Source organism: Madurella fahalii (genome assembly GCF_045866475.1).
Source record: "Madurella fahalii IFM 68171 DNA, scaffold_5, whole genome shotgun sequence".
NCBI lineage: Eukaryota > Fungi > Ascomycota > Sordariomycetes > Sordariales > Madurella > Madurella fahalii.
In genome coordinates, this window is record NW_027263975.1 from 2,007,236 (window position 1) to 2,024,023 (window position 16,788).

General features: G+C 55.9%; 2 protein-coding genes across 2 annotated transcripts; one reads left to right on the top strand and one right to left on the bottom strand.

The window, feature by feature from the left end:
* Positions 1 to 3,006: 3,006 nt before the first annotated feature.
* MFIFM68171_09179 (NADPH--cytochrome P450 reductase) lies at positions 3,007 to 5,270 on the bottom strand (the record flags this gene model as incomplete). Its single annotated transcript, XM_071064598.1, has 3 exons — positions 3,007 to 3,024; positions 3,087 to 3,365; positions 3,489 to 5,270. 3 exons carry the CDS (start codon positions 5,268 to 5,270, stop codon positions 3,007 to 3,009), a joined length of 2,079 nt encoding a protein of 692 aa, XP_070920699.1.
* Positions 5,271 to 8,188: 2,918 nt separating this feature from the next.
* On the top strand, positions 8,189 to 16,286 carry TAO3 (Cell morphoproteinsis protein PAG1; the record flags this gene model as incomplete). Its single annotated transcript, XM_071064599.1, has 2 exons — positions 8,189 to 8,215; positions 8,475 to 16,286. The coding sequence occupies 2 exons, from the start codon at positions 8,189 to 8,191 to the stop codon at positions 16,284 to 16,286; spliced, it is 7,839 nt and encodes a 2,612-aa protein (XP_070920700.1).
* Between the last annotated feature and the right edge of the window lie 502 nt (positions 16,287 to 16,788).

A 16,788-nucleotide genomic window follows, 5' to 3' on the forward strand; every position in this document is an offset into this window, starting at 1 on the left:
GTGTGTGGCTGATGCAGACACGAGAAGGGTAGATAGAAGGAGGGGAGGATTATTGAAACCGCTTGCAGGCAAGAAATACGCGTGTTCGCAAAGAAATTGGCAAGCGACGAGAGAGCTCGCCAGAGGACCGAATTCTCGACTCACCTCCAAAATTGACCTGGGCTGGTGGTGACAGAGATGCTTCGACGACAAGAAACTGAGCCACTCAACGACGGAGAATGTTAGAACCAAAGATTTGAATGCAAGCGAGTGCGGGGGTAAGACGATGGACCGAGCTATCAGCAAGATGAATGGAAGAGACTGTGGTGCCGTGGGATGGAGTGTTGATGCTGTAAAGATCGGAAGCAGTCCAGGGCAGACCAAAATCGGGCAGGTTTGGGAGACCAGCGGAGAATGGCTTTAAAAAGCGGCAAGTAAACGATGACTTGCACCGCGCAGGTAGGTGCTTCTGGTGCTCTTTCCGCATCTGGATCCCACCACAGCTGCTGCTGAGAAACGAGGGTGCAAGTAAAGGAAGGAACTCGGGGCGCAGGTCAACACTCGCTCACACCGTGATGGGAGGCACTTTCTCCCGACGCAGACCCGGAAAGAAGCGGTGCGCCCAGGAAACGGAAGTAACACCTGGGATCGCCAGAACTTAACAGGAAAAGAGAAAAGAAAGCAACAACGCGATCAAAGAAAAGGGATTTTTCTCACCGAAGCTGTCGGCGGCCTCCTAGGAAGGAAGCAATGCGGCTCGAATGACGCCAGCCGTTAGAGGCCGGGTAGATTTTCTGCTACAGTTCGCGACGTTTGCTTAGAGTTGCCCAGCGCGGTCGAGGAGGATAACAAGGCCCGAGCAGGGCCGGGCAGTGAACCGGGGCCGGTTCGGATCGGATGTGGCACGTTCGCGGACGTGAGCTCTCCTGGCTGCTAAACGCGGCGAGCGTTCGTTAGAACTCTTCGTCAAAGCACCGCCCGAATGGTATTGAGCCTGCCTGTCGCTGCAAGTGCCCGGCTGCCAAAGACTCAGCCAACTACGCCGGTATCGCCAGCTTGGCCAAAGGTATGCTGATTTCGACGCTTGGCTTTCCTGCAGCGAAATGATCAAGATATATGCCAGGCGGGGCCTGCTGTATTTGGTCGACAGCGGTCGTGACGAGGTCGAGTCGCTTCGGTTCAAGTGGGATTCAAGGGTCCCGTAGCAATTTAGTGCTTCTCCCGTTCATTTGAACTCGTGTTTACGGCTGGTTTGCGTTAACTTTTAAGCTCCCAGTCAGATGGTGTTCGCAAGATGACATCTAAAGTACCAACCTCCCCTCTGTGAGCAGCCTCAAGTGAATATGGAACTGAGCTAAGTATATAACGACAACATGGAGGACTAAGTTGTTGTGTCTCTCTGGTGGAAGTAAACTCTGATCACTCTAGACAAGGCTGTCAAGTTGATACCCTGCTAAGGATGCCGAGAATCATCGGATAGGTATATTGCGGAAGAGTGGAGGAAAGAGAAAAGATCCAATCCAAGATTAGGTGCCATTACACATGCAAGGACCCAAGTCTCCGTTAGTATACAAAGCCAGAACGGATATGGCGTCCACGGTGTGCGCTGGTGGATAGGGGCTGCAACCAAGCGTCTCGTCACGCGAGCAACCCAACTCCAACTTCCAACGGAAAAGCTATCCGACGGGAAGTTTGAAACACGCCCATCCCACCATATGGATGACTACAAACACGGAATGGTTGGGGGTGGGCGGGAGAAGCAGATTGGGGAACGGACCTCCTGATTTAAGACATGACAGAATGGTCCGAGCTGCATATCTTAAACTCCCATCTGCCTCACTGATTGGTGTGGGGAGAAGAAGAAAGTAAAGAAAATGGCCCCGGGGGCCTGGTCAGTGACTCTGTCTCCGGGGGAGGGGAATGGGGGGTGATGCCATGCAAAGTAATACGCATGCATAACGACCAATCTGGATAGGGGACACCGACAGGCTCTTTACTAGAGGGGCTTAAAGACAGGGCATAGATGATACCGCAGAGATTCTCGTCACCTTGTCATGGTGGTTGTCTGTGGCTGAAATATTCGTCCGGGCATTGGCCCGTCGGGGCTGACAAAGTCGTGTCGGATACCCTCAAAGACCGGGCAACGGGATGCAGAATTTTCCGGTAGTGGCTTTCCGCCTCCCCGTTGTGCACCTGGTCGCCCTGGACACTGGTAATTCCACGCTCTTTTCAAGGGCTGCTGCCGGCGGATACTGGCGCTGCTCCGTGATCTGACATCCTATTCCCTCCCACGTTCCTCAGTATCTGGAGGAGCGTTTGCTCGTTTGAGACCGTGCCCGAAACAGAGCCATGTCACTACTCCCTCCCGATGTATGTGTGTGTGTGATAAGTCTGCATACTGTATATCACGTAGGATCTCTGTTATTCACTTGAACGGTCTGCTCCAGCCTGCAAGGAAAGGCAGTGATAAACCGTAGCGTGGTTCGCCAAGTTCGGGAGCGTGCTGCCGTTTTTTCTCGCCCTCCGGCAAGACGTTGAAGCAGCCAATGTCAAGGAGGGAACAAAGCTCCGAGACACAAGGACTGTCCCCCAGGGTATTTGTCACCGAGATTTTGGCCAGCCCGGGTCTGGTGATTTTTGTGCCGAGACGGAAATGGCCGTCTAAATGCATTCGGTATTGGAGATAAAGTGGGGACAAGCCACAGTTCGGGGCCGGAGACAAACGACGTTCTCATTTAAGGGCACGCTTATTTCCATACACGCGCAAGGGTACCCAACGAACCGTCGTGACATAGTCGTATATTGTATACGGAGAAGAGTTAAAGACGTATCAGAACAGTTGCTATCAAACTCCCGGGGGCACGGAAAAAATTATTCTAGAAAGAAAAGAACAGAGAAGCAACAACGACCAAATAAGGACCGCCGAGTCTGACCCCTTCTATTTCCCAATGGCGCTCGAATGCAAAATCGCTACGTAGTTCCGACCTGGCGTCGTTGCGCTTTGGCCTCCCGTTCTCCATCCGCATATTAGGACCACACGTCCTCCTGTTTGGCAAGATTTAGCACCTGACCCATTTCCGTCATCGGATCAAACGGGTAAAACATACCTGGTATTGGTTTGCGGCTCTCATCTGCTTGACAATCTCCTCGGCCTTGGCCTCGGGAATGCCGCGCTCACTGGCTAGGATCTGGGCAAGGACAGCATTGACCTCGCGAGCCATGTTGGCAGCGTCACCGCAGACATAGAAGTAGGCCTTTTGTTCTAATAGCTCGTTGATCTCCTTAGCCCGCTCCTTCAGCCGGTGTTGCACGTAGACCTTCTTGGGCCCCTCACGAGAGAAGGCGGTGACAAGCTCAAATTTGTCACCCAAAACCTGCTTAGCTTCCTGCAGCGGGCGTTAGAAAGAATGCGTTTTCGAATACTCCATTCAAGGGAAGAGCGGGAAGGGGTGTGTGTGTGTATGTGTGTGTGTGTGTTTTGAGACTGGGTTAAAAGGAGTATTACGCACCTCCCATTCCTTCTCATACAAGAAGTCCTCAGTGGATTTCCGGCAGCCAAAGAACAAGATTGTCTTGCCAACCGCTTGGCCGTTCTCGACCATCTTTCTCCGCTCATGGACGAAACCCCTAAAAGGCGCGACACCGGTACCAGGGCCAATCATGATGACGGGCTTGGTGGGATCGGAGGGAAGCTTGAAGTTGGAGTGGCGAACGTGAACCGGGACGTGAATACCGTCGTACTTGTTGCGGGGGCCCATGATCTCGTAGCTCAGACCGAAAGGAGTCGGGTTGGGATCGCCGTTCTGCTTCTGCTTGAGAGCCAGGAGGTAGTTGGTCGACACACCCCGGAACGGGTCCTCGCGGCCGGGGAGATCCTGCGTCTCGACAACGGCGGTGATGGAGATCGTCTTGGGCTGTTCCAGAGACGAAGACGAGATCGAGTAGTAACGGGGCTGCAACTTGGTAATGCCTTCAATGAGGGCCGAAAACGGGACGTTGGTCCACTTCTTGCCCTTGCTGACTCTTTCCAGAAGGCGGGCGATATTGAGATGGTGAACATTGACCTGCGAGTGGAAGTAATCCTTGTCACTGCCGAGCTTGGTCATCTCAGCCTTGGACTCCTCGTCGGGCGCGAACGCAGCGAGTGTGGCGAGGAATTGACGGGAGACGGGGGCGCATATTTCCATATGGTAGCGGGCGATGGCGTCAAAAGTGGTCGGAGTCGGGAACGGCACTTTTGCAGTGGGCTCCAGCGCCTTGACACTGATGACGTTGTGGCGCTTGCTGGCAAGATCAAAGATGTTGAGGAAGCGGTCGACCTCCTCGCCGGCGTTGGTGGGCCAAACGGCAATATGGTCACCTGTCTGGTAGCTCAGGTTGGAACCGCTAATGTCAACGTCCATATGTAGGCAGTTGCGATCCTTGCAGTTGAACAGCTCATAAGACTTGGAAATGGGGGCAATGTACGGGTTGTGGGCGTTGAAGGGCCCCTTGGCGGCTCCATCGAGGTGCATCTTGTTGGGCTCGCCAAGATAGACTTCGGGGGAGTCACGCGTGAGACCTTCGCGCTCGACGATACCAAAGATCGGCTCGTAAACAGCTTCCCGCTCTTCCAAACCCATCTTTTCGGCCAGGGCCTTCCACATGGGATCCTTCCAGGCTAGGAAATCCTCTTCCATGGTGCCAGCGCCATCATCGCCCTCGCCAGCCTCGCCGATGCGGTTGGCGCCCAGCTTCTGAAGTGCCTTGTTGACGTTACGGACCATAGAGTTGTAGTGCTCGTACGTGTTGTTGCCAAGACCAAACGCCACGTAGTTGAGGTTGCCGAGAGGGACGTCGTTGCCGAGAGAGAAGGATGGACTGTCGCCGGTGATGAACTCGTAGAATTCTACAGCGTTGTCGGTCGGCTCGCCTTCGCCATACGTTGCGAGTACAAACATGACAACCTTGTCGCTGGGAACGGCGTCGAGGTTGTCGTAGTCGTAATCCTCTAGATCAGCAACCATGGTTTCGAGGCCGAAGCGACTTTTGCCCTCCTTCGCCAGTCTCGAGGCGTAGTCTTCGGCGGTACCAGTCTGAGACCCGTAAAAGATGATACAATTTTTTCCCGACTCTTCCATCTTCTCGACGATGTTCCTCGTCTTGCCCGCCTTGGCGCCATTGGCCGTCGCGAACGAGTTCGCATAGGGATCTTTTTGAACGCCCCAGTATTTTCCCTTGGTGAAGTATGCCACCGTCCCGAGGAGGATGGCTGCCAGGACAATAATGTCCAGCGTGTCGAGTTCAGCCATGGTGACGAGTGGCGTGGCGAGGGGCGGGCCTTGTGCAGCTCTAACAACGTCGTAGCCGAGACACGCGGCGGAACACGGGCGGGACACGGGCGGAGCACAGAGGACGTCTTGGACGGCTCCGGGTTCCGGCCGAGCGCTACCGGTATTCTCTCCCTCTTTCAAACACGCGCAAGCGTGTTATAACCGGGGAGCGGATAGGGTCGGGAAAAAGTTAGCCGCGGGAGACAGTCCGATCGGACGCCGTGCCGCCAATGCTTAGCGCGCGAAGCAGGCAGAAAGCGTTCGACTACAACTCGAGAGCGTGGAAGGGCCAAAAAAAGGCCCCAAAAAAGATAAAAAAGAAAAAAGAAACAACGCACGCGCGGTGGGACGTAGGCTGCCGTATGCAATTGGTAACGACGATGACACAGCCGGCCACGAACCACACGCAGATGCGGAGGTTAGAGGAAACAACGAGTAAAACAAAGAAGAAAAGGGGGCGGGAGCGAAAAGGGGAGGCGTTCGCGCGATTGAAGGGACGGTTCAAGAAAGCCGGTAGAATTTTATGATTCGCGAGCGGTCTCTGCCTTTATCGACAGATAACACGTGCATTCCGGGCCCCGAAAGCCCCAACTGTATCGAGGTCCCAGGGCCCGGGCTTTTCGCCCACCCGCAGCCCGGGGGGCCATCTGGCAACTTAGCCTCCCAGCCCGTCCGGATACCTGATTCTGCCAAGCACAGCCCCCTAGCGCCGAACCAATTCAGACCGTCGCCCTGTCAGATCGCCAATTTGCTAAGTTAGGTCCGATTGGCGCCCACAACTTTGTGTTCAACTACACTTCAACTACACGGGTGGTCAACTGGTCTGAAGCAGAGCACTCTGCCTTGGAGAGCAGGAGCAGGTATATCTCATGCGCAAGGGAACAAATGGATGAGCACCAGAGCCCTCAAACCCGGGCGGACTGTTTGTGCAGTGTCAAGCGGTGAGCAGAGTCCCCCGGTCTCGCCTGCAGACACATCGGCAACACAGCAATACAGCAATACATTTCGTCGCCGGTCACAATACGCGGTAATATTCGCCCCACTCTTGGACCGAATCAAGTCAGGCAACCATTTCTGGCTCCCCCGAGTTTATTCAGTGCTGCCCTTCATCAATCCACCCTGTTCCGCCTGTGTGACCGAAGGACGGAGGTGCACTGAGAAATTTGCTGGTAGAAACTGGTGGAAGGAAGGCAAGGGGGAGCGGCAACCCGCAGAATCCCACAGTTTCGGCTGACCAGACGGCGTGAAGCCTTCTTCCCCGCCCTCCGCTCTCTCGGCCTCAAAGAATCTCAGCGAGCAAGCTGCCACATCCCGGCACCGCAATCACTCCAATCCCACCCCCACACCCTAGTCCGACGGGAGGGTCGGCTCCATCGTCGCAGGATATCTGACCACTTTGTTGGATCTTCGGCAGCCACCGGCGTCGCGACAGGTGATTGTTATACAAATGCTCCCGTGGGACGCCGTGGTTGGACGAATGTTTCCTCGCAAACACATAGTTGTAGTCATCTGTTTCCTTTATGGGCGAGGCCGATTGCAAGGATTGCAACGAGCTAGAAATCCACCCTGCGACTTGCTTTAACCTTCACCTCTTAACGTAGGCTAGATCTCGTCCGAGGAAGTTTTGCAAAGGCGGGGTCCCACCCCCTAAAAATGGAGCCCGCCGGCCTTACCCATGGGGCACGGTTTCTTGCTCATCAGGTTCGGAATCATTCCCGGCGCGAGGTGCCCGGCAAGTCCATCGGGAGCGCGCAGCGCTTGGCCCCTTCATATCGCATGGGGAAGAGCGAAGCAAGTTGCGATTCAGGTTCGTGGGGACTTGGTGTGTGGCGATGGCGCCCCTTGGTCCCAAGAAACGTGGGGAACGACCCAGCAGGCAATGTCCGCCTGACCCCACGAAACCTCATGTTTAAAAGGCACTTACTCTGTTTATACCGATGGCTACCTAGCGGCATGAACCGGAAGGTCTGCCGACGGGGATCCAAAGCTTTGATGTAGCCGGAAAAGTTAGCCGTACTCATAGGCCCGGTTTTGGCCGGCCGGCCGGCAACTTTCTCGGGCACCGAGATGGGCCGCCGCTTCTCCGGTACCGGTAAATCGCACCATGGTCCGGTGTAGCTTGTGTGGACATTCGACGACAGCCAGGCGCCTGAAAATGCGACTAAGTCCGGCCGGTGCGTCTTTGAAATGTCCCGGTCGATAAAGCGGAGATGTAAACGTTCGTAATGGTCCGCGGAATCTCCCTCGGGTTGGACTGCAAGGGACATTGTGGGGCTCTGTTTGGCTGCGTCGACCTGACCCGCCAGGGCGGAAGAGGCTGAGAAGCGATGACATAAAGAGAGTGGTTTCCCTTGCATTACTGACCGGGGCTGATGGCGTCTTCGTCTCGAGATTGAGTACAGAGAAGAAACCATAGGTGCGCCGTTCTCGCTGGTTCAGGCTTGTGAACGCAGACAGCTATGCCGGTCAGCGTCTTGCTGTAACAGCTGTTAGGGTCTATAGGAGGTGTTGTTGGCTCGCATGTGCCGTGCTGTGTTCGCCGTGACCAAGGCGCTGTTCTCATACCCCGAGACAGGGATCCTCTCACCATCTCACCTAGGTGAAGTACTCTCCGTCGGATAACACGGTCCTCTGGCTTCGAACCAAAAGTGGGGTTTGGAAGGGCCTCCATAGCTGATTGGCCGACTGAGGCATCGTGTCCCTGACTTGAGGACGGGCTAGCTTGCTCCTCATTGGCTGCGTTTCAGAAGACCGTAATCTGGTGCGCCGTTGTGCCCTGAAAGCGCCCTTGCAGCGGGACTGGATCCGCTCGTCTGGACCTCATCGGCGTCTTTTGTGACTATTTTCGTACAGCTGCTGTCAATACGCGGCTACATTGCATACCGTCGGAGCAGACCATGCAAGCCGTGGCTTCTGTACAATGGGTGAGTTTTTGGTTTATCGTCCGGTTTCTCCTCCTCTCCTTCGCTTCTCGCTCTATGTGTGAAGTTGGGTCGTCAGGCACGGGGGCTTGCCGCGACTACGCGCCCGCCCCATTCTCCGTCTCCGCCCCGGTTTTAACCGCACTCCACTTGAGCTATCTGCAACGGCGCATCTTAAGATTCGGGCCGTGGCGACTTTGTTTTGTTTCAGCAGCGTACCACATGAAGAGATGAAAAGCTGACTAGAGCAGCTCCGTCCCAGACGACGTTGCCGGACCACGAGCCATTGAAGTTCTCGCCCCGCACTGTCTCTCGACTAGACGAGGAGGATGAGGATTGGCAGCAGACGATACGGCCCGCGACCCTCGGCTCTAGAAGCGTTGCCCATTCGCGCGAGTCGTCCATCGAGAAACTCCAACGTCCCCACCTCACCGGACAGCTTCCCCAAGCCCGGACTCATGCGCCATTGTCGCGCGGCGCCATCGGGGCCGTGATCGAGCGAGTGGTTGACCCAAAAGCGTCTTCGTACGGACATCACAGGCAGACATCGATTGTCCATGGCATAGGGATCCACCATTCGAGGAATGGAAGCCTTGCCAGTTCGACCTCCAGCCCCCTTAGTCCGCAAATGATTGCCGCAGCCGGCGCCGGTCTCACCCACGACAGGGCCGAGATGCATGGATTCCCGAGATTGGAGGCTGATGCCGCGTTGGCATCGCGCCCTGCCACTGCTCTCTCGGGGACGACGCTCGCCTTGATGTCAAATGTTCCCGAGAGGAGCTCGTCAGCTGCTGCGGGTGATGCCTCGAGACAGAACCCGGTTCGCGGAAAGCTAGAGAGGCGGCAGAGCGGCAAGGCGCGACGTGATCATGCCCATCACCACTCGCACTCGTCCCGTCATCATAGGGACGAGCAGAAAACAGTCGGCGAGTATGCGCTTCACGTCCTGTTCACCTCCTTTGTCGCGCAGGCAGAGGAAAAGCTCAACGAATGCATCACGGTGCCATTTGACCCAGAGCCCCAGGTTGAGAAGATATGCGGCCCTGGTGTTGACCCCGCTTTCGACAAGCTCATCGTGGCCCTGGGACGCATTGCCAAGCAGAAGCCTAAGCCGCTGATCGACTTCATGATGCTCTGGAGGAAGAGTAAGAGCGATGCTGCCAACGAAGCCCGAACCCAGCTTCAGCAATCACGCATCTACCCTCCCCCTGGCCCGCTGCAGAGACGTAACACGGAACCTCTGCAGCCCACTCCTGGCGGCGCTACCTCCGAGGGCCTCGCCGGCGGGCACATGTCGCTGGCTGCGAAGCAAGAATACGTTGCCCAGGCCGAGCGTCGTTCAACCGTCTCCATATATGTGCTCTGCCGCGTCCTGCTCGAAGTTATGACACAGAGTACCCTCGCGTCCATCACGCCGGAAATGGAGGAAAAACTCGAGAACATCATCTTCGGGCAGCTCAAGAACTCCGAGACGGAGCAACTGATGATATCACCGCTAAAGCTGTCCAACTGGAACCTCTTCGCCCAGCTCATGGGCGCCATGAGTGAAATAAGCTTCTCCACTGTCACCGACCGCTTCATCGCCGATCTGGACCGCTCGTTGCAGGAGCTGGCGGCCAAGAGCCCCACATCCGCGTCTCGAGATATCGAGAACAGGATGGAGCTCGTATTGGGCGGCATGAAGCACCTTCGGATCAAGACGGCTCCGGCGGAGGCCTGGGACCGCTCCTGCGACTTTATGGCCTCGCTCGGGAAGCTCTTCAGCCGGTCCCACGGACCCAAGGTAAAATCGGCCTTTTGTCAGGTGCTCGAGATGCTCCTACTCCCCATAGCTGCCACGGCCACCAACAGTGATATTGCGCACCCGAGATGGAGCGAAGTACTGGCCACGGTTGGGCCCCGGTTAGCACAGATGTTTGTCAAACCGCGGCATTGGCAGTACACGTTCCCCTTGACGGCCACGATGCTCTGCGTTTCGCCTCCCGACACCTTCGTCAGCCAATGGTTGCAGTTGATATATCCCCTTCAGCCGCGGGTCAAAGACCGCCTTACCAGGCCGCTCTGTTTGCAGGTTATCTCGAGGCTTGTCTGGACCTACCTCTACCGCACAAACGACAGCTCCTCGGGTATGACGAGGAAGCTGGACGAAGTCTTAAAATTGGTCCTGCCCAACCCCAAGAGAACGTTTAGTGCCACGGATACTGCCGTCATTGACCCCCTCATTCAGATCATCAGGTTCATCGGGTATAAGCACCCAGAATACTGCTTCCGGACAATCGTCTTCCCCCTAATCAATGCCGACGTCTTCACCTCCAATAAGGAACTTAAGGTTGAGCAACTTGATCCGGACAAGATGGTTGTGGGCATCCGAGCTTTCCTGACCATCATGTCAGATGTAGAGAAGGGCGACAAGGGCAAACCCCCTTTTCCGCAGTCCTATGCACCATCGTCTCCCCATGAACGTGCACCACCGACCTCGCCCGTTTTTGGCTCTCCACGTGGTGCCCCATCGGTGGCATGGGCTGCCTTGTCGGGGGGCGAACTCTCCAGGCCGGTAATGGTTTCGACGCTTAGCGACAGTGTCCGAGACTACTACGTCAGGTTCTGTGAGATACTCGGAAAAATAACTATCATCTGTGACAACACATTTGGCGGCCAGGCAGCCCTGGACGAGAAGTTTGAAAAGTTTGAAAAGCCGGAAAAGTTCAATAGTCCGGGGCCCAAGACGCCCATTGCCGACACCTTCAATTTCTCGCGGAGGGATGATCACCCGACCCCCCAGGAACAGAAGCAGGCCTTCTATGAATTGCTCCATGTAGCTGTCCAAGCGCTCCCGCGCTGTCTCTCACCGGACATACCGTTCAACACGCTGATCAACCTTCTCTGCACGGGAACAGCGCATGTCCAGTCCAACATTGCAGAGTCTTCGGCGCAGTCCCTCAAGGCAATCGCCCGTCAGTCTCACGCTCATCAGGTAACGATGGGTTTCGCGCGCTTCATCTTTAACTTCGATGATCGTTACTCGACCATGTCGGACGGCGGCATGCTGGGCCCAGGGCACATCGAGAAAACATTGATGTTATACATCGAGCTCCTCCACATCTGGATCGAAGAAATCAAACAGAAAACCAAGACTGCCGCCGATGAGAAGGGAGAGGCTAATGGAGCCGACAAGAGAGGCATCAAGCTTGATCTGTCGAGTGTATGGGCAGAAGTCGACCAGGTGGAGGCGCACGGTTTATTCTTCCTCTGTTCCCAGTCTCGGCGCGTCCGGTACTATGCCGTCAATGTACTCCGGTTGATCACCGAGTTCGATGCGGTTCTGAGAAAGCCGAGCGGCCGAGAGAAGGATACCCCGAGGCTCATAGACATTCTCGAGAATGACTCGATGCAGGTCATGAGCTTCAATGACGAACAGCTCTCGGTGGCCGAACGCAGCAGGTTGCAGCGAGGCATGCAAAACACCAACAGCCAGGGGGCTCTGATTGAGCTTTGCAGCAGCGACATGTCGTACGACACGACTTTGTGGTTCAAGATCTTCCCCAACTTTATCCGCATCGCGTTTGACAAGTGCCCCTTCGCCATCACCCTTAGTCGGGATCTGATCTGCGAACGGATACTTCAGCTCTACAAAGTCATTACCGTTCTTTCTGAACCGCCGCGTGAGCTGCGGGGCCAGTATTACTACGCGGACGGTGGTAGTGCTCGCCTGACGAGTAAGACGCCAACTACTCAACCCGAGGTCGTCATAGAGCAGTGGAAGTTGTATCTTGTCTTTGCTTGCACAACTCTCGCGGACCCCGGTACTGCCAATGTCAGCGGGGCACAGAATGGCCAGCACGGCCGGAAGGGGTCCAAGTCATCGTCAGCGGCTGAGAAGATTGGGTCTGCAAGGACACTCTTCAAGTATCTGAATCCAATGCTCTCCGTCTCCTCTGCTCCCATCAGGGAGGCGGTAGTCATCGCCATGGGCTCTATAAACATTCACATCTACCGCACGCTCCTTGAGGAGCTTCAGGGGCACGTCTCGCGCTGTAACGACGATGCTCGGCAACGCATTCACCAGCGAACGAACAGCAGCCCGCGCCGGAACCGCAAGATGGACATCCTGCGAACTGAGATCACCCACGTGTACAAACTAACGTCGCATTTTTTGCGAGAACCTCAGGTATACCAGGACGATTGGGTTCTGAATAACCTGGTGGCGTACGCGAAGGATATGAAACTCTTCCTAATGGATGGCGAAGTGCAAATGGACTGGGAGTTCCATAGACTGAGACGCCACTACTGCGGACTCATGGAGGAGCTCTTTGAAGGCATCAACCGGACAAAAGATCCATCTCGGTGGATGACATTTGAGGCGAGGAAATCCGCGTTTGCATTGATGGAGGAATGGTGTGGCTACTCCCCCAACCAGTCCGAGATTCGGCAGAGAGAGGACAACATGCGACAGTCAGTCATTGATCAAAAGGCTGCAGGCGAGCGCGGGACCCTGACGGCAGCAATGGAGATTGAGAAGCGGAACCTACGCACGGCTGCTCTCAGCGCCATGGCGACTCTTTGCGGAGGGCCTATCAGCGTCAGCACCGAGAGCGGCGCGTCCCTTCAGTTCGATGTCCGACGGATGTTGAACTGGATCGAGCGGATTTTCAATTCGGGCAGCGATCGCATGAACACCATTGGCAGGAGGGCGCTGAAGAACCTGATCGTGCACAACCAAGAATACCCTTCCCTGCTTGATCACTGCGTCTTAAAATGCTATCTGGCCGAAGGGCCCAAAGTGCTAGAGAGCTACTTTACCGTGGTGACCGAGGTGCTCTTGGAGCATCACGGGTACCCGTGCCCCTTCTGGAAGCTCCTCGGTCTATGCCTCTTCATGCTGGGCAACGACCAGAGCGCCGTCAGATCCAAGTCGGCCCATCTCCTAAGGGCGCTTGAGGAACGGCAGCCACAGTCGCGGAGTTCCAAGATCCAGGATTTCGACATCAGCATCTCGGACAAGACCAAGGCAGTTTACAAACTCGCGCAGTTCGAGATTTCCAAAAGACTGGCGAAACAGCATACCGAGTTGGCGTTCCACATCTTTTCCGAGTTTACCTCCTATTTCAAAGAACAGCAGGCTGCCGCGCAGCGCAATGTAATCGCCGTCATTCTCCCCTGGATCCAAGCTGTTGAGCTCAAGGTCGACCCCAACGGAGGACCGATCGCGCAGTCGTACGTGCTCTTGGCCAACCTGCTCGAAATCACCATAAAATCCAGCGCCGCGCTCCACAACGAAGTTCAAGCGCTTTGGCAAGCGCTGGCAACGGGGCCGCATCCCGGGAACGTGCGGCTCATTCTGGATTTCATCATGTCTCTGTGCCTGGAACGGAGAGAGCAGAACTTTGTCGAGTACGCCAAACAAATCGTCGTCTTCCTCGCCAGCACGAACAGCATGCCGGGTAACAGGGTAGTCGAGTTTTTGCTGCTTCAGATCACTCCCAAGGCCATGGTGCCCAACGAGAAGCGCGAGGCAGTCCCCCCCCCTCCGGACATCAACTTACTGCCGTACTGCGCAGACCTTTCGGAAGCTCTCCCTGTCGGGACCAAGCAAGCGGGCTTTTCCCTCGGTCAACTCTCGCTCATCTTGCTTGTGGACCTCATGGTGGCGCCCGTCAGCCTTGTTGCCGATAACGTCCCTGTCCTTCTACAGGTAGTCACGGTCCTCTGGGACCACTACACGCCCCTCGTTCAAGAGCAAGCGCGTGAAATGCTGGTGCACCTCATCCACGAGCTTGTGATTTCGAGGCTCGACGATGACACGCCGACAGCAACAAGGAAGTGGATAGAGAGCCTGATCGACTCCATCCGTCGCCATGATAGGTCCGTTGTGTGGGGCTATGAGGACAGCAACGGCAAGGCCGATGGCCATGAGAGCAAAGTGCCTCCCAGTATGGAGCATCTGACAGCCGAGGTGGTCAAGACCTTCGAGCTTACTTTCCCCGGGATAAAAGACCAGTGGGGCAGGCTCTCACTCACCTGGGCGACTTCGTGCCCCGTCAGGCACCTCGCTTGCCGATCGTTCCAGATCTTCAGGTGCATCTTGACGTCGCTGGACCAGTACATGCTCGGAGATATGCTCGCCCGCCTGTCCAACACGATCGCGGATGAGGACACCGAGATTCAGACTTTTTCGATGGAGATACTCACTACACTGAAAACACTGATCCTGAAGCTCGATGCCGACAAGCTTCTCGCGCTTCCGCAGCTTTTCTGGACCACATGCGCCTGCCTCGAATCGATAAATGAGTGCGAGTTCCTCGAGGCTGTCGAGATGCTCAACGAGTTCCTAAATAAGCTTGACTTCCAGTCCCCAACGGTGCGGCGGCTGCTGTACGATGGGCGACCCTCCAAGTGGGACGGGCCCTTTGAGGGACTACAACCGCTGCTGTACAAGGGCTTGCGGTCGTCGAAGTGCCTTGACTTGACTCTAAACACGTTGGAAAAGCTTATACGGCTACCCAACGACGCCTTGGTGGGCGATGAGAGCCGCTTATTCTTCACCGCCATCGCCAACCTCCCCCTGTTCTTGCACGCCATCGACCAGAAGATGTTCGACCGCGGTGTGGTGCAGACAGCCGAGACGCTCATGGCGCTTGCAGATGAGTACGGTCTGACGAGCATGGCAGCAGTCTTGGATAATTATCTGGCCTCTAAGTATTTGTCGGGAAATGAATTCGTCGCGCAGATGTTTGCGGCACTCCGGGAACGCTTTCTGCCGGCGCTAGACTTGCGCATGGTCACCATGCTGATGGGCTTCCTCACAAATGCGACTTCGTGGGTCAAGATCAAAACGATGCAGATCCTGGGGGTAATCATACCAGACGTGGACATGAAAAAGGCAGAGATTGCCAGCCACGGGTCAGACATGATCTCGCCGCTCCTGCGACTGCTGCAGACAGAGTACTGCATGGAGGCGCTGGAGGTGCTGGACAACATCATGACCATGCCCGGGTCGCCGATGGACAAGCATCATCTCCGCATGAGCATGACGCGGCCAACATCGAAGGCGGTTCGGAAAGAGTACGAGCGCACGCAGAGTCTGTTCGGCATCCCGGAAGCGTCGGGATGGGCCATCCCGATGCCCGCTCGGAAGACAGAATCGACCCGTGCCAATATCCATGCAGCCTTCTACATGTGCCAGAGCGACGAGGGCCTCGCTCCCCCGGCGACACCGACGCCCGAAGTCGAGTTCCACACGGACGAGTTCCCCTACGGGTATTTCCCCGGCTCGGACCGGGCGGACACAATGATGTCGGACGACGGGCGGGGCGAGGCGCCGATGGGAGACCTCTTCTCCAAGCTCGACAGCCTGGACGACTTCTTCGATGACCTGTCGACGAGCCCGCCAAGCGACGGGCGGTCGTCACGGACCATCACCGAGTTCTCGCCAGACACGTTCGAGTCGGGCGCTCAGCTCTACGACGAGCAGATCCTACCCATCCTGCACCAGGCGTCGAATAGCAACAGCAACATGTCGTTCCAGAACGGCTTTGCAGACAGACCGACTTTCATGTCGCGCGAAGGAGGGGGCCCTGGCAACACGATGAATCCCGGTGCCTTCAGCATCGGCAGTCCGCCCTCAGCCATCACCACGACCATAACCCCGCCCAACCGCCCCGGCCTCCACGCGCGGTCCATCACCTCTCCGTCGGCGCCGGCGTCGTACCACATGCAGCTGGCTGGCGACCTGACATCGGATGACGAGTTTGCAGAGGACATCTTCTCAGACGGCGACGATGAGCGCCCCAACACGGCTAACGGCGAGGGTGGGTCTTTCTTTTTAGAGAATATGATCCGCCCGCTGGGACAGGGCACTAGGTCTAAGATGCGCGGGATGACAAGCGGAAGGTCGCGCGACGGCGGGTTTCCGTTCCAGCCGCAACAACAGCAACAACAGCAGCAGCAGCAGCAGCCTGCCTTATCGGTGTCGGTGTCATCGCCACCGCAGTCGCAGGGCCAGGTAACGGCGATGCCGAAAGTACCGGGGACACTTCTAGGTCAGGTGCAGAGGCCGCAGACGCCGGGGATATGACTTGTTATGATGATGTGAATATTTTGTTTAATCTATGTTGAGGATCGAGGGTGGTGAAACGTGAGGGCATGTGAGATCACTGTAAAGCGCGTGGCAAGCGAGAGGAGAACTTTTGTTTTTTTTCCTTCCTTTTTTTATTATTTTCTTTTCTTTTCTTTTTCTCTGTTCGCATTTGTATGGTGGATATTACCGGTCACGATGTCTGATGATAGTACCCCATGCCCGGCTTTCGTCGAGCGCGCGCCCTGCAAAGATGTACGCACCATTGTATCATAGATAATGAGGCAGGTGAGGTGTTTGCGGCATGTCAACGCAATACTTTCCGTTGAATGCAGTGGTCCGGCCACTGAGTTGTCCGTTTGTGCTGTTTCTCCGTGATAGTTATCCCTACTTGATACGTCGAGACTGACAAGTGTCTCCTCCCGATATGGGAGCTTCAAGTGGCTATTGCGGATGAGCAGCTGAATTCAAGTTGCTAGCTACATTATCACATGATGGATAT